The sequence below is a fragment of the Anopheles coluzzii genome, chromosome 3 (assembly GCF_943734685.1).
Source record: "Anopheles coluzzii chromosome 3, AcolN3, whole genome shotgun sequence".
NCBI lineage: Eukaryota > Metazoa > Arthropoda > Insecta > Diptera > Culicidae > Anopheles > Anopheles coluzzii.
The window spans coordinates 969078-987478 of NC_064671.1; the positions used below are offsets into that span (position 1 = coordinate 969078).

At 44.2% G+C, this 18401-nt stretch overlaps 1 protein-coding gene across 6 annotated transcripts in view; it reads right to left on the bottom strand.

Annotated features, from left to right (window-relative positions):
* Positions 1-18401, bottom strand: part of LOC120956826 (protein madd-4) — a 118789-nt gene that overhangs the window by 41593 nt on the left and 58795 nt on the right. For all 6 annotated transcript variants that reach the window (XM_040378583.2, XM_040378582.2, XM_040378581.2 and 3 more), the window contains exon 3: positions 7671-7740. In XM_040378583.2, coding sequence (XP_040234517.2) covers positions 7671-7700 — 30 coding nt within the window. In that variant the 5' untranslated portion in view covers positions 7701-7740. The remainder of the gene's footprint in view (positions 1-7670; positions 7741-18401) is intronic.

Below are 18401 nucleotides of genomic sequence, written 5' to 3' on the forward strand. Positions count from 1 at the left end.
TCATTGCCTCGAGATGGCGCTGCTATTGGTTTTATGGCTTAACTCACGCGTACAACAAATTGCCTACATTTTGGCGCATTTCAATCCTGAACAAATATAATCCTCGCTTATCATAATGCATTTGAAACCACCATCTAGACGCTTGTTAGGCTCGATTATAGTTCCATTTTCTTGGGTGCATAATTCACCCAAGCGCATATTTTGACAAGCGTCATGTAATACTTTGAGCATAATTTAGAAACGTTGCAACCCGTTTGACAACCTGTCTCCCGTTGTGCAGCCGATGATGTACAGCAACAATCAACGTAACAAAGGTCGCGCGTATCAAGTGTCCTTCACCTTTCGGGCTACGTGTGCAGCCAACGCGGCGTCGGTACGGGGTGCATTTTTGGAAGAAAGTGGAAGAGAGTAATAACCGTACGCCTCGAGAGCGCAACTTCACTGAAGATTCATCACTAGAGAGACACTTGATTGTGTGCACTCGAAGGAAAAGTACTTTTCACACACACACACACACATGCTCTTGTTAGAAGAATGGGGAAAGGGTGGGATAAAATGTGCCTTGTTCATTCTTACCCGAGAGCATGTATGACAATTTCACGTAACGTCTAAAATGGAGCAACGATTGTCGAGTGTTTAATGAAGTTCCTCGCGTGTAGGCGAGAGTAGCGCGGGTTTTTTTGGATGTGGAAAGCAACATCATTTGTTCGCGTACACCTTAATTTCGCTATGGAAATTTGGCCCAAAAATTGATCGTCGTATTACTGTTAGAATGGGACGTTATTCAAATTTTTGAACGAGAATTCCACTTCTTCGCTCGGCTGATGCCAATCGTGCTCTTGTCAAGCAAGCAGAACATGTGACGACACTTTTTTCCCCGGAATCACTTCCAATGAATAAAAAGATGTGTAAAGAGGATGTATGTTGGTGTGTGAGTTTTCCTGCAGTACCTGAACGTCCTGATACGATCTGCTTGCTGTGCCGGGGGCAAACCAGAATAAATATATTCGTAGCAATGTAGGAAGAATCCGACCGGGTGTGGTGGTATTAAGTTTCATTCTTGACGTATTCTTTGGTGCTTTATTTTGTTGAAAATTCTGCCAATTTAAACGCTTTTTTCACTATTCACAACCTTTTTGAGAAAGGTAGATGTTGCTTTAAAATATATTATAAAGCTTGATACAAGGGCAATGTCGTAATGTAGCGTAATTGATATTTTCTTGGTAGATCAGTTGACAAGTGAAAGAAGCAGTGTTTGAATCTGATATAAAAATGAAAACAAAAGACATTCAAAACCTTTTCTTAAAGCCAATGTGTCCCATTCGTCCCTTTAAAACAATGTTCCGCGTAAACTCAATAAAACCGCTACCATCACCAGACGACAGGCACGTCAAAACCGTCTCACGAAATGAGGAAAACCGAATAATCAACCAACTTGTCAACAGCAATTTCCCACCCCAAAAAGCCCAAAGAAATACACAGTTTTGGTAGTGATAAGATAAACCATCCCACGAGTACCCACCACTACCCCTTCTACCAGACGGGAAACTTTTTATCCACACCGAACGGCGAAACGAGCAGCAGCGGACGTCGAACAAGGTACGGCGAGATAAATTGAGTACGATCCGGAACCATTAGGCGAAAGATTAAACTTTCAGGCGATCGTGAACCGGAAACACGCTAAGTGACAATTTTTGGATGGAAAACGCGAAGCGCCGGCACCAGCCAGCCAACCATAACGACTCGTAACTGCCGTACGGGGTGGGCTGGCGGGCTGGCCGAAGAAAAACAATCGTTATGCTTCACCGGCGCAAACGGTTATGTCGATGGTGGCGCGGCCCGGCGAGTGTCCGCGCTGTAGGATCCAACCCAATTTAAAAAGTTGCCATTAGTGTGCCCCGCGAAGAAGGGAAACGGGTGCAAAGGCTATCGGATTTTCGCACTTGTGAACGGATTTGAATAATCATTTCACTCCGAAATCGGAACAATTGGGCTGGGTGACGGGTCGGCGGTCGGCTCGTTCTAGCGTAACCGGGCTAAGCTACTGTCTTCCCAGTAGGAAGTGAAAAGTCACGCGGCCATTGATGTGATGATGATGATGATGATGATGGAAAGGATAAAAGTTCGTTCGATAGGTTTGGAAAAGCAGCGAACGTGAAATCGTGATTGTAGTTTAAACCTTTGTTTATGGAGTAGGATTTCGGAGCATCGATGGGAGGGATAAGAACCGTAAAAATAAATCAAACTGTTGTGAGGAAGTTTTTGTCTTCGAATAACGGTTCGGATGTTGTATCAAATTCTGTGTGCATGGAAAATTCATGGAGACGCCCAGTACTTTAAAGAAATGGAGACGCATGGTTTTTCACGCAAGTAACGAGCAGACGACAGCACTGTACTGCCTCCTACAACAGTTCAATGGTTTGAATATTTAAAATAAACAACGCTACGGGGAGATTGCGAAACGTATCGTATCGTCTTGCAGGCCTTAACCTTTCCTAAAATACAATCAACCCGGTTAATGAACCATCTACGGGTAGATTGTATTTGAACATTTTTAGCTAATATTTATCGACCATCAGCATGATGAGATCCGGCCCCGCCTCCAACCGCTACCGCAAGCGTTATGAACCACGAGCGACGAAGTTTCACAAAGATTTCATCCAAGCTGCCTGCCTTTAATTACGCCATTTCGGATGGATTGTGTGCGCGTAATGTGTTTTAATTTTCCCTGCCGGCGGGATACACGTGCTCGCATTTTCAAACAAAGTCATTCGCCATTGTCTCCTGTACGCCCAGCAGCGAGCACAGTAAACACTTCATAAAAATTATATAACCCACTCCGACAACGCACGCCCCGTCTTTATCAAAGTGCGGACTTACGACGATGGGGTTAAGGTACTCTTATGGGAGGTTTCCCAACACTTCATTCCTCCCCCCTCGTCGTCGTCAGCATCGTTACAAGACGACAGCTGCTAGCTGAACCCTCTCGCAGCTTAATGACACTTCGCAAGCAGCATAAACATGAACATGTTGTATTTGAGTGTAGGTATGTGTGTATGAGTGTGTGTGTAAGCGCTCGTTGCAGCTGCTAGAAGCAAACCATGAGCGGACGGCATGGTTCATCTTATCATCTTTTAACCCAAGACAATCGCCACCGTCACTTTTCCTAACCATGGCGTTGCTAGTGGTGGAGGCGACGGTGGTTGTGCGAGCGAAATCAAGTTGTTCGAAGGTTAGTTGTCAAGCCGTGGCCACACTGTGGTAGTGGTGTTGTGTTGGGGAACAGTGGTTAAACAAAGAGAGGGAGAGAGAGAGAGATCGAGGAGCTACTTACATAAATTTATACTAAAACATTTAAGACGCCACCGTGTCTGCGTCAATGCCTCGTATTGGTGGGGCGAAAGCCGAAAGGGGAACGGGGTGTGTGGGTGCAAATTTGCAAACATGATGAAAGTCAGCTCCATCTCGCAGCAGTGAAATGCGCAACCAAATTCCAACCGTCCCCGGCATGCGGAAAGGATGCCGATGAAACGTTACAACCGCTGACAGTCGCGTACGGGGAAGGATACACCTACGTGTGTGGTTGTGTGTGTATTGCAGACGGCGAGAGCCCAATGTGGTAGGATGGAGGATAAAAACGTAGAGGTAGAGATTTTGATTGGTGTGGCAAAACGGTCGTTAAATCGATCGAATATCAAATTTTAGTACGCAACGTGCTAAAGTCTCACGAGTCCCATACGTTCCATTAAAAAGGGAATGTGTTTGTTTAGGGATGGGAAGGTTTCTCGCTTTAGCAGCGGGTGGGTGTTGTTACCTGTCTCATGAAAGCAACGGTACAATGATGTGGCTAAACGTGAGCGTTCGGTTAAATGGGTTGGTAGAGCGAAAAAGAAAACGACTCTTCGAATCGAGGACGTGTGATAGTTTCGGTTTAATCGAGACCTTTTCGTGACGCAATCAAGGGCCGGGCGGGTGGGAAGAGGCCCGACAATGAAAAAAAGAGTGTCAACGTTATTTTGCGGTGGTTTGTTTCAGTGTCATTCACCGTGGTTGACAGGTTTTTGGTGAGGACATTCGAGGTCAATGCGGTTTCAATTACACAACCGTTTATTTTAAGCGACAGAGCATTACAATGTTTGATTAATGTTGCACCGGATTGAGTTGATTGAACATGGCATACAAGCCATAGCTTTATTTGTTATGCTTTATTTTAGCATAGTCATTTTAACATGGTTGTTAATACTTTTTATTAAAAAAAAACTATAAATTTTTATTCTCACACAAAATCTACGGAACATTCCGTCTAATAAATAGATCTCTGGAGAGGCGCATGATCAGCTTCATTTGCCTAATCATGTGGAAATGGAAACCCAGCAGGGAGGGAAAATAAATTACACTCCACGCAAACCCCAGATAGTCCCAGCGAGCAGGCACACATACGTACGCAGATCGCATGGTCGAACCACTTGCTTAAGCACACATACACACAGACACGCAGACAAAACTTTCACACATGCTACAGCCCACAAAGCCCACTTGGCGTCTTTTTCATTATGAAGCTAAACTGTACAACAACATGTTAATCGCATTATCCCGGCTTAGCAATCCAACGATATCAGCTCCCGATCCGAACGACTTGCCTCCTCGCCTACGCTGTGTTCACATAAAATATAGCACTTTACCGAACCGAAGCTACACGCCAGCATAACCATCCGGCCCTCCGACTTCGAACAACACACACACACACAGACACACACACACACACGCACACGAGCACGATGATCTGGCCTTTCTGGGCCCAGGCCCTCCCGGAACAGACACACACAGCCGCTCGATTATCAATTTCTGAAGCTAACCTGTTCATAGATTTTGCTTTTACTTACACTTTGGGGAGGCATCATTTAGTCTCGATACACCCGGGCAACGAAGGTGCAGATTTTGCAGCTTACGATCAAGCAAAGAAGCGTGCCTCCGCGGCCTCCCAGCCCCCGCTCCCGAGGCTTTGTGGCAGTGGGTATGTTTCCCTTTCAATTTGATACTATGATATTGTTTGCGTTATCTGTTTTGTGTATCTTTTCGGAACGGGGGCTCGATCGTGCGGTGCGCCCTGGTGCTGGTGGCAAAGGTAGACGTTTCGTCCGGAATCGGATGCCGGAGACACACACACACATACACGTGAATTTGGCACACGCATTGTGGGGCCAATGAAGCAACAAGGGAAAGGTTCGCACTGTGAGCATGGACAGTTTGCAAATGGACAAATTTTGCAATTTAATGAGTGATTTTTTATAGTTTTATCTTATAGAATTCTCGTCGATTGAGTGATGTTGATGACAGTTTTTATACTTTATTCAGTTGAATAGACGCATTTACAAGATACAAGAGAAACATAAATAGTTGAAGAGGCTTTTTATAAGTCTTTTTACAGTTGTTCTTCAAATTAAACTACAAAAAAGAGACTAGGGACAGAAATTCTAGCGTATAAAACAAATCAATCTAGTTTCAACCATTCTAGACCACGTAAAGGCTTGAATTATTGGTGATTCGTTCTCATTTTTTCAATGATCTCAAGAGCACATTTCCTCTCAAGCTATGATGCAATGATATGAAAAGAATGCATTCTGGATTTTCCGAATTAAGAACCATTCAACGAAAGCACGTCGAGCGGTGGTTTGATGGATGAACTTCTCTCGGAAGGTTCGCTCAACAAAGCACACTGCATTGTGCTCTTTTTACCCAACCCAACGTCCACTCGTCCTCCACGTCACTGGCCATATTTCAGCCAGATAAAATCGGCACCCATCACCAATATCAATTAATTCAACAAATATCAGCAATTATAATAATGCCCCGTTTCCATATTTCATCGCTGGAAGTAATCCTCGCGGCATACGGACGACCTACATTCCGGGACTCTTTCTCTCTCTCTCTCTCGTTATGTACGTGGTGCATTTTTCGACTTTTCCCACGAATCACGTGCCCAATTCGAGCGCTCATATCCATCACGCGGGTTCTTGGTGGCAGCGAGGATTTTCTCCCCCATGCCTTCCCTTTGTTGACATTCAATCCCTCGGATTTGGTTTTCGCTTAATTCGTTCCCATTTATTTTTTGTTTTATATAAACCGACTGAGATGCACCGAGAGTGGAAGGTGTGGAAGATGTGTTTGGAATGTTGGTTTGTATTGTTGTTGTTCGAATTCATATCGTTTGCCTTTCATTCTTCAATGGCACACGGAATCGCCGGAATCTTTTTTTTGAGCGCTCACACACCCCACACCTGTACACGCTGCACAGGACGGAATCAGATAAAAGCGGGTAAATATTTACATAACTTTGATTAATTTGTTCATCGTTTCGGCCGGTGGCCAGCGTCCACCATTCGCCATCCCGTGATGGTTAGTTATTCTTTCGGGGGGAGCACTGCGATTGTGTGCTTCCTTACACGAATATCAAACACAGGAATCGGCAACACCACGCTGATCCTACCAGCTGGACAGCGATAAGCATTTGTGTTTGTTGATTCGAATTCCAAACCGAAAAGAGGGGAAAATAAACTCTCCCGGTGGAAAACGAATCAAACAGCAAACAATGGGATGCCCAAGAATCAATGCATAGTGGGATTAAGCTGATGGAAACAGGATATAAAATGTGTTTTTAGCTTTATTTTCTTCCCACCATGCGAACGCGTTAAAGAGACGTTGCTCCTACGCTTCTTTTAGGAAACAGTGTGTAGCGTGGGACAACTTTTGGGGAAAATCTATTACGCTATTTGCTGCGAATTGTTTGTGCATATTTGTACACTTCCCGGAGAAAGGTTTGTGCCTCCTCCAATGATTCGTTCGCGACTCAACTTCAACCATTCTCAACTGGGTGGAAAATCAAAAACCATCAACCAACGACACCATCACAGTTTCTGTGTTGTGCCGTTGTGAACTTGCTCCTGCGGAAGACATTGTGCGCCTTAATCTACCCCGAGTACGCCCGAGTTCTGCGCATCACCAAACATTTCCGCCGAATAGGTTTTCATTTCTCGCAACAAAGCAGCTTCATTTCGTACCGTGCGCTTAAAGACGCGTAGCGTCTGTTCTTTCGCACTGCTCATCCCCGATAAGCTCCCTAATGGATATGGGCGATTTAAATGGAAAAGCGCGTGAATCGCGGGAAAAACAAAAGCCTATCATTTGGACACCACTTTCCATCTCTCCAGGTTCGGCTGTTGTTGATCAACAAATGTGCGCGAGCAAACGCAAATTAGTTCTTCTGCTGGCACGAGCTTCGATACATTGTTTTGCGCCGCTGTCGTCGCTTTAGAATTCAGCGAACGTTCATTATGCGATGGATACAGCGTTTTTGGCCCGAGATTGGAGAATGGTTTTTAACGAACCTTTCACAGGGGTGGTAGTGGTGGCGTTAATGAAAGGAAGCGTATGGATGGCGTGGGCTGGCCGTGGGTATGATTGTTTATGAGCGTTGTTTGTTGAATAACTAATTTAATTCTGATTCATTGAGTGTTTTGTTGGTCATAATGAACCAGCTTTGTTTTTACTAACACTCATGCAATCGAAACATTTTCCATGAACTCACAATTTAAAGTACGCTTATTGATGTATTTTATGTGAATATAAGTCAAACAAGTGTTGTTTAATTATGGAACAGTGTTCATACTTACTAGTAGCAATATAATTTCCTTGTAATCCATTTTTATCAACTTAGATCGGCTACCATTTTTTATTTCTTATCTGAAAGTACAAAAACAAAAGAGGATTGCAACGAGATTAGTAATGTTATTAAGAATTATTACGCAATTTCAAACATACAATTCATACAGTCGTCGCTCAGAGAGCAAGCGCCTTGCAAAATTATCAGGATATTTCAAAAAGTAGATTATAAGCTATTGCCCCTTTAACTCGACGCTTCGCCGTCTTCAATCATCAAGAAATTATATTTGCCCTGCTGCAAAATGGTAAAGCTGTTGCCATAAACTTACAGCCAATTTGAATGCAATTTAACCAGTCTCAGAGCTCTGGGAATGGAAATAAAAGTGACTGTTAAAAATCGAGCCCGTAGTTTATGGCTTTGATGACGCGAACTGCTCTACTGGCGCTACTCTCGTGCCGAAAGCTGCATGAAACTTTTCGATAATGACGAGCGTCATTATTCGAAGGCAGCGGCAGTTGTTGCTTTTGGTAGAAACTTTACACTCGACGTTTTCAGTGTAAAAGCTCTCTCTCACAAAGACCCCAAACGGTGGACGTGGCGGGATAAACCCGTTCGTGAATATTGTTTTATTTTTCTCCGCCAGTGAATGGGTGGAAAATGCAGAGTTACGAATTTCATTTGCATTTATTTTATGGTCTGGCGGGTTTGCACAATTCGAGCGTAAAGTTTAAGAATGAATGGTGTAGGTGATTGAGACTTTATTTGAGATGAATGATTGTTGCGTTTAGTGTTTGAGAGCTGAAGGTACAACAATTAAGACCACATTTCGGAGGAAAAGTTTAATTGTGAAGAATTGCTTTACATTGGTTTCAAACAGAACATCAATTTAACATACACTTTAGAACATATTCCTCGAGTGATGTTTCTTGCATCCCATCTAGAGCTATGCTAAATCGTTAAAGTATCCATGGCCACGGACATAATTCTTTGGAAAGCATCTGAAACAAATCGGTCAAAAGGTAAGCACACACGAATTTCCAGACCCTGGGTTATTTCTCCTACATTCGTTCTCAGAAAAGAACCACAACTTTGCAGCAGGTTCGGGGCAAAACTTGGTAGCCACTCTCAGCGCAGGCACTCGAAGAGATACATGATTTTTGCCTTCGGGGCCTGCAGCCGCTTACTGCCGAGTTAACACGGTAACGATAGTGCACGAAACTTGGCGCCCTAAACTTGTTTCGGGATAGTTTCTTAAGAAATATCATGTCCAGAAACTGTTGAGCAGCGCAGGGCGTCCAGGAGGGTTGCAGAAACTACGATACATTCAGCTCTCGGTTGGCCCCACCTTTGAAAAGGCAAGTCCCGGTACAAGTCCAAGTTGGCGCTCAAGAGAGCATCAAAAGTTGAACGGCAAGCATAAAGAACATCGTCAGTCACTAGTTTCGGTTGGCCCAGAGACTTGGAATACTTGGAACAAGGGTAATGTTTCTGTTTCTGCTACACGGCGTTGCGTTGGACACGGAAAGTTTTTCCCCACAAGTGAAGGTACCGTACCACTGTGCAAACATGTTCATTTCCCTCCACTCTCGTCGTGCTTGTTGAGCTCTCCGGGCATCATTTGCGAAGTGATTTAATCATAACTACTGCCGTTTGGGGCTGGATTGATGTTTGCTAGCATCAAAACATACAAATCAATCAGTATATTGGGCCGAGAGTTCGTTGAGCATAGTTCGGGAAGTTGGGTTTCGTTTGGGCTGTGTCGTACGTCGGGCGGGGCGTTATTTGTTTACGATTACAAATACAAGGAACAAATTGCAGCAAAGTGAGTTTACTCAGTGCAATTAAAACGGTAACCCATTTTTCCCATTACCACCTGCCAGGCCTTTCACTCATTCAATCACTTTAAATGATCTAAATAAATCCTCGCGCGGGAAAGCAGCCCAGCTGCCGATCGGTGGAACGATGAATTTGATCAAACTTTTTAAAATATTCATCACGTCACATATTTTCAATCACCATCCGAGCACGTTCATCCCTGTTTTAACTCCGTGCAGTCCAGAAAAAAAACTCCAATCTGGCGTGTGTTATCAGCGGATACGTTGTTTGTGTCGGATTGGAGCGTTTGTGAGTTGTGCATCTGTTTTTTTTTTTTTTTTGTTATGTTGTGTGCATTATTTCTTGTTTGCCTTTTTCTCTGTTGTTGTTGCTGTTGATATTTGGTTTGGAATGATGTTTTTCAAAACTCTCCCTCCGCTCCTCGCATCTGCTAGCGGCCATTTTATTTGCCTCCATTTTCGCGTACAATTTAAAGCAATCCCTGCGCTACGCTTGTCAGTCAGTCCATTATCTGTTTCAGTGTGGCTTTTACTTGTGTTTTGCGTGTTCTTTTTTTCAACCGGTGGCTGTTTCATTTCTGTTTTTAAAATTTACGCTTTCCTTGCCTCTTTTTTCATTCCTCCCACACTATCTCTTTCTAGTTTGGCGCTTTTTTTATTCATTATTTGCAGTCCCGTTTTCCCCCCCTAGAGTTTCCAAACAAAAAATGTCGGCAAACTAACCTCAACAATCCAATTTGTTGGCTATGAAAATTTTATCACGTTTTCAGGTTGTGCACGTTGTTGTTTTGCATGTTCTTGGACTCTTTTTTTATTTTGCTCCTCACCACTGAATATGACTTTGCTTTTCAGCGGTCCAGCCGGGTGCCAGTGTTTTATATTTTATGTTGCTTCTCCGATGGGTACGCTCGCATAAAATCCCATTGTGGGTCGAAAGGGTTTTGTGCGAACATGTGCGTCAACTTACGCGTTCGCACCCAGCCTTACACGTGTCCATTCGCCACACAACGCTGCTGTGGGGCCTGACCTTTTCCAGAAAAATCATTTCAATTGAATTGCATTGGGAAAGGAAGGCTGAGCGTATACTTTTTTGTGTGTGTGTGTAGGGTTATGACGACCATACAAATTCCATATTCCATCATTCTTTACGAACTATTCCCATCGTATTGAAAATGACTGCTGCCAAATTTGGATTGCCGTACTTTTTTTCCCCACGAGCAAATTTTCCCTCCACCAAAACGGACGGAAGGCACACCCAAAGCCCCGCCACACGAGCTCAGTTCATCTATCAGCCCAAAGCTAACAGGATTTCGGTCCATAAATCTGAATCCTTGCTAAACAAACTGATGACCAGTTTAGTGAAGCTTACAGCGCGCATGCAGAGGAACTGAACCGTTTGGCCCAACAACAACAACAACAAAAAGGGGAAAGAAATAAAGCAAACCTCTTCCCTTAACAAATGGCTTCCGTCAGTCTGTGTTCAGGAAGCGGATAGAAGCGAACGCACGGCGAAAAAAAAAACAACTCTTCAATCGATCACGAGACGGGAATGGCAACCTAACCCTCCCCCCGCCCAAAAAAACCGACTGGAAACAAAATAATACCCATGCCATGATTCTTCCGTTCGCAAATTTCCCGCCCTATCGACTGCTCCACAGTCAGCCGCAAAACGACAACCAAAAAGCGACGCTGATCGATGTCCGTCTAAATGGTTGACATCGTTCGACTGTTGATGGGAGGGATGGAAGTTTTACGGCACTGCCGGAATGTTGAGGCAGTGTGTGACGGTGTGGCGACTCCTTTTCTCCCACGTGTGTGTATGTATGTGTGCCATTGGAGTGTGCCATCAAGATACGGCCGTGAGGTGAAAAATCACAAGTCAATTGAAGTGAGTTTGCTGTTCGCGCAACGGGAACGGGTTGAAATAAACTTACCATTCAAAGCAAACCCTTTTTTGCATGTCTGTGTGTTTGTGAGTGTGTGTGTGCATGTGATGTTATTTGCAACATTGAGAGCAGTCGAAGAGTCCTTTCGATATAAAATACGTTTCGCAGGGAACGCGATCGACCCTACCGTGTAGAGAAATAAAATCCTTTTTGCCACCGAAATACGATCCCTCTTGACAAAGTTTTCTTTCGGAATTTTCACTGCCTCGTTTCTATCGAAGGGGGAACTTTTCTTCTTCTTGCGTACTGTTGGAGGCGATGTTTGGGAAATCGTATTTGAAAAGCGCAATTCAACCCACACACACACACACCAACAACAGGCATCGATCTGCGTGCAAAATGTCATGTCAAAATAGCACTCTTGCCCAGCGGCACCGGATGGCACCGAAATGGGGCGGAATGCCACTGCCGAGGATGTAATAACACTCATATTTACTTCCCACAGACACACCCGGCCCCGCGCGTTTTCCACCCCCCACAGGCCCGTCCATGACCATTGTCACTAGTTGTGTTTTATTTCCCATCATCAAATCTCGTCCCCGGGAAAGAGAAAGCGAAGGAAAAAAATGGCACGAATAACACACACTGGGTGGAGGTGTAGAATATTGGATAGCATATTTCATGACATTGTTTATTTCAAATTCATTCGTTCTTCCCTCTCCCTTACTGCAGCCTTGGTGGAGAGTCAGGCAAGGTAACATTCACCCCGTGATTGAGGGATGTTTCGGTAGAGAATATCGTCATTTGTATCGCAGCCATGCGTGAATATGCAAAAATGGGTGACGTACCCCGTGGCCCTAGCAGGTACGGTCCCGTGTAAATCTAACCTTTATCCCTGCTGTCTCCCCTGTGGGTGAGTGTTTATCAATAAGGTATTTTTTATCGCATTGTGGCAGTGGATCGATTCGGTCGGTCGTAGGCACGCGACCAAACAATCTCGCCCCGATCGTCGCGATTGAGAGCGGAGTTTATAGTGGGGGTGGGCGCATAGTAATAAACGTGTAGTGTGCAATGGAAACTGTTTAGTACGCGCACACGATGGCAAGCGAAATTGCTCTGCACGGAAACGGTGAGCTGATCGGAATGGATGGTTTTCGGGAACGTAAAAGAAATGCTCAATTTAGTGATGGATAACGTTGCGACTGTACGGAGCGAGGGGGAGGTTGCACGCAAAAAATGAACGTTCGATTTTTATTGGCTATGTTTTATCGTTTTTTTATAGCGCATGGCATGATATGCTGTCCAACCAATGGAAACGATGTGGAGATTCTTTGAACTTTGGCTGCAGCAATAATTTCATAACATTTTGAAGGTTTGCTTTAGTTATTTTGGTTTTAATTGAAAACGCCTAAAAGTATGCAAACCGCAACACAATCGCGATTATGAATACGTACGAGGAAATTAAATTTTACTTTATATTTCTAGGTTTTTTTGTGCTTTACAATAAAAAAAACTTCCATAAGGTCCTTTTAGTTCCCTTCAGCTATCGAATAATGAAGTGATCGGGCGTTCTCGTCACGTTCCTTTACCAAAAACAACTGCTTGCGACCGTTTGCAGATAAAATATTTATCTTTCTCTAGTTAAATTGACTTTCGCAAACAGTTGAGCTATTGTTTTCCCAACAAATCGCAGTCCTAAACAAACGAGTAATCGGACCGAAAAGCCCAACCCCGAAAGCTCACCAGGACCAGGGGTAAGACGCCATCTCGAACGAGGTGTTAACATGGCAAGAGACAGCGAACTTCATTTTCCTTTTACAACACGCGACAGCAAATCGGTTCGCCAAAAATTTCTAGCGAATTTGCGATCAAGTACTTCTAAGAAATTCTTTTTGTTAGTTCGTGCAGCCGGGCTCTTTTTTGGGGCACTGCCAGACACTCCCATAGGCCGGGTGAAGTGGTATCGATTTTTTTCGTGTGAGTGTGTAGTCCTGCTAGCGACAGGCCGATCTGGTTTGCGGTAGATTAGAAGATAATTGTTTGAATTTAATTAAAATTGGCTACATGGGTGGAAATTTGCCAGCACATGTTGGCAGTAGTCGTAAAGTACGGGCACGGATTGTGTGTGTGTTTGTGTGTGGAAGCAACCGGCAACGGAAGCAACGAAGGAAGGAACGGCTCCGGTTGTTACAGCGAGCTTTTATGCTTCGACAAGCATTGATTGTTTACCGGCGGTACATTATGCTCAGGATAAGACATGTTTTGTTGCTGCCGTTGTGTGTTTGTTTTATTATCTGCAGGATACGGAAACTGAGCTTTGCGAGGCCCGTGTACGGAATATCGATTACATATGGGCTGTGTGTTGCTAAGCGAAGGCACATCCCTGTAGTCTAGCGTGTGCTGTGCTGCTGGGTTGGTTGAATGTTTATTTTGCGTTCGGCAGGAAGTTTGCAAAAGAAAGCTTCTACATGCATGAATTTGTTGTAACGAGTTTGTGCAACATGATTACCCTACACGTACCATGAGTGGAAACATTGAAAGCAATGCTTTCCTCTTATTTCTAGATTATTTTCCTTAAAGTCATATGAAAATCAACGAAAAACCCCAGCTTCAAACTCCCTTCATCACGAAAAAGTGCGGCAATAAATTCGTACCAAATTAACTTAAATCACCTCGAAAAGCTACATGCCAACCCGAACACAATATCAGCTATCTTTCCACGTCCTTTTCCAGGCTTCGCATTCCCGCCCTCGGGTGCGTCGGATCGGATCATCAAACTCGGGCCTCCGCTAATTCGTAAGAAAAAAGGACGGATAGAAACAGTTGCCGTAGGAAATGACGCCGTTCAGGGTGAATTTCCTGTGCGCCATTTGTAACACGGTATGGTTAAACCTCGAAAACAGGGTTTCGTTAAGAGCCGAAGGTTCACGGGCACCGAACACAAATCTAGCCCACGGGCGAGAAAGCAAGTCTGGCATCCGTGGGTCATCGTAGAAAGTTGAAAATATAATAACTCGTCGAACATTCTCAAAACCAACGCTTTAACCTCTGGACGTTACTTGGCAGGGATGGTAATGGAGTCGAACCAAAATGAGGGTGGCAATTTCGGATGATTTTTTCCACCCAAGCTACACTTTGAAGCTATTTCGATTAAACTTTTTCTTATCTCAATCGAAGAGAAAGATTCATTTTTTCACTTTTTATACTTCCTAGCAAAAACCCCAAGTGGTTAGAAGAATGTAAGCATCGATCGAACGAACGGCGAGAGTAAATGGATTTGCTCGATGGAAGCTGATGGTTACGGCAGGACACTCCATTGATTCATTGTGCCGTAAAGAATGAGTGGTGGAAAGTTCAATAAAATATCAAAAAATCCCAATTGAGATACACCAGCCACACCACAGCACCACAAACTGAAAGGCTGTTCGACCAACGAAAGGACAAAAGCATTGGGTAGAAATCTTTACGTGTGGCTGGGAAGCAAAAACTTTGACCACCCACTGGCAAAAGTTTTGAGGGCCAACAATAATCGACACATTTCGCAACTTTGCCACTTCTTCACTCTCGCGTTCTCTCGCTCTCCTCCACAGGAAATGATTTTTATTCGTCCCAAGGGAGGACGCATCAAAAGGTCAAGGTATTAAGAGCCGGATGAAGGACGGAAGTTGGTTGGCTTTCCCTTTTCCGCTGGACGATACGCACTTGACATACATTGTTGGTAAGGAGAGTGAAAGCACATCGCAAAAAATCGCCATCGGTCAAGTTTAATCCTCTCGAAGACCCACCAATTGAAGGAATTTTCACCCGCGAAGAACCCTTTTGCCACTGTGAAGAGGAAAAAAGGGAACAAAGTTGGTAAAAATGCGCCGAAGTAAATAATTCAGCACCCACAACCGGAAGGGTATTAACGTTTTTAGTTTTCATCCTTGCTCAAACCCCCACAGTCGCCGCAAGGTGAAGCACTCCCAAGTTCCCTTGCTCGTAAATAAATCGTTGACATTTACATTCAACACTTGAGTGGTTGAATTTTTAAATGAATTGCCGAACGTCCATCGCCCTCCGCAAACAGTGAGTAAGTGGGTGGAAGTCCACAAAAAACTTTCGCACAAGCACCACCAAATGTCACCGATCAGCGAAGCGTTTCTTATCAGCATCCGGAAGGGAGAAATGACTTTCGCTGCTTTATTCCTTCAGGAGCTCTTGACGACATTGCGTTTGTACCAAAGTGTGAGCTGTGTGTGATTGATAAGTCAAACTCTCGGCCAATCTGCGTGGCCAAGCTGTCTGTAAACTGTGCCGTGCCAAGACGGGCAGGTCCCGAACGCTGAAAACAAGAAAAATGTTGTTTACTCACCAAATTTCTCACCCAACTTGGCATTTCTTTTCCTTTCATTTTCTACCCATCTTACCGCCTGCTAAATCGCTAGGATGCTTTGAGGATTTTTCTTCCTCTGTTTGCCAAATAGCGCTACCTCACACACACACACACAGCCAACCGCAGCGGATTGACGGGGCGGAACAGCTCGAAATTGAGTGTTGATGGGAGTTTTGGGACGTAGGTTTTTCTTTCTTCTTTTGGCACTTTTCACTTTTTTGCTGCCCCTGCAAAAGGTCTAGTGTTTCAACCAGCGTCATCACTCACTGGTGGGCCCTAAACGGGGGCAGATATTTTTCACCTTTTTTTTATTCGTTTGGAGTCCATTTTCATCCAGCGGAGCTCGGTTTTGCCAACGCAATTGAGGAATCAAAACAAATCGCCATATTTCAACCGAGCTCGATAACAATGCCGAGAATTGACCCACTCTTCCACCAGCCGTTGGGAGGCATTTAACGTGATCATTTTTTTTTATACGACTGACTCACTCTTCTACTACGGTTGATGCACTCGTTGAAGTATTTGAAATTGGAAATAGACAGAAGGTTGATTGAACGAACAAAGTTTTGCGTTGGAAATAAAATAGAGCAGGTCAAACATACCATATGCGTGTATTTTCCACCCGTAAAAACATGAAAAGCAGTGTTTTCCTGCAGCACTAGCAACAGACATTCCCACACAAAATATGCAATACGCCAACAACACAAAATGGTGTAAGTATTTGGATGCTTTTTCCGATACAAAATCAGCCCAGCATTATGAACTCCGAATCGATCCTTTTTGTGTTGTAAAACGACGTTCAATAAAACGTTCAAACACCAACTCAGCATTTTCCGGCACAAAGGCACCAACAAAAAACGACTCCCATTTATGTGTCTGTCGATCACCCGTTCTGGTGTCTCGTATTAAGCAACTAGCCCTTCTGCCCAAGTCGGTCCGGTCCAGTTGCAACTTCCTTTCGCGCAATCTTTCCGACTTTATCAATTGCACTTCCTGCAATTGCAGCCAAACTCGACGTGCCCAACGATACAACCAACGTGGCAGAAGGGCACTCTTGATTGCTGTTTTATTGCAGAAAATTGCACTGCCCTGCCATTGGGCTGGCGTGGCCGTTTGACAGGGTGACGCTGGACGATGACAAAGTTGGCAAAACTTTGCAATGCATTCCGCGCCGCCGCTTTCCGTCCCGACTGTTGCCCCGGCTTGTTTTGTCTCTTTGCGAACGGGAGTTGGACTAAAATCACGCGCTTTTGCCACTGTCTCGTGGTTGCAGTCGCGGCGAGTTTGCTGAACCAAAGTTCGGAAGCATCGTCTGTCCCTCGCGGAGGTAAAATGGTTCATCATCGTACCCGGAAATTGCTTCACTTATTTCAATACGAAACCATACAGCCGTTTATTATGCAGTTTTACGGCTCCTCTTAGTGCGTTTTTTTTTATTTGTTTCGAACGAATGCTGCTGGAATAAACGCTCTTAACCTATTTTCGTTAAACGGCTTAAAAAAGAAGAAAAGAGAAGAGAAAACAAACAGCAAATATTTTAAACTCACTCCTCAAAACGGCCGGAAATCTCTTGCGGCACCAGATAAAACGTGACTTTTGTCCGAAATTTGCATTAGCAAAATTGTTTTTCAATGCATCGGGCCTGATCCTCGCAAGAAGCAAAAAATTTAAAGAAAAAACGCGTTGCGACAGATTTATGAAGCGTGGTAGAAAGTTTTATTGCAAAAAAAAAGCGAAATAAAATTATGCACCGGATGTTCATCAGCAGGGGAAGAAGAGCTTTAAAAAAACCTATCACTTTTGTTCCTGGTGGCACATTTTATTTCACATGCTGCGCTAGGCACGTCTTTTTCTAGTGTGTGTGTGCCTCTTTTTTGCTTATAAAATAAAAGTTTTCCCAGGGCCAAAATTGCATAAATGCATCAGATGAAAAGTTCATTAGAAGAATTAGGAACGTTGACCGAAAGCATAATGCTGCCCTATGATGCAATAAGACACATTGAGGTCAACTGGTTGCATAATGCCTGCACAAAATAATCATATTAAACTGAAATTTACCCACCAAAATCATACTACAAGTTAAAACTATTCACAATGTATATGCATCATTTGCAAGCAAAATGTAAGGAGCGCAAAAAGGTGCTAAGATTCTCACCGCCACCAAGATAAATGCTTGATTTATTCTTCCACCTTTAAAGCGCACATTGCTTTCATCGCCTTTGCCAGTTTTATGTGCCGATCTGTTTCGAACCTGCCGATCATCACCGCCTACGTCGAAAGCACGGAAACCAGTCCGCAGACCGCAGCTCGATAGCATCGCAAAGGAGCGCATGAAACCGCAGCCGCAAGGGCCAGAAAAGCCCAGATCAATCCCACTGCACAGTGGGTATGCAACGGGCACACACAGCCACACAAACACACAAACACACACACGTGATGAATGTTTACGTTCTGTTTATACGGTATGGTGCCGCTGTACATGTGCCGAACCGATGGAAGCTACACCGTTTGCTACACCATGTGCGCGGTGCCGTGCGCAAAACGGAGGCGGCAAACGGGCAGAGGTAGTACAAAAAGCACGTTACGGCCCTGCCCTGCTTGATCGATATCCCTACTATTTGCCAGTTTGATTGATGCCATGTAAA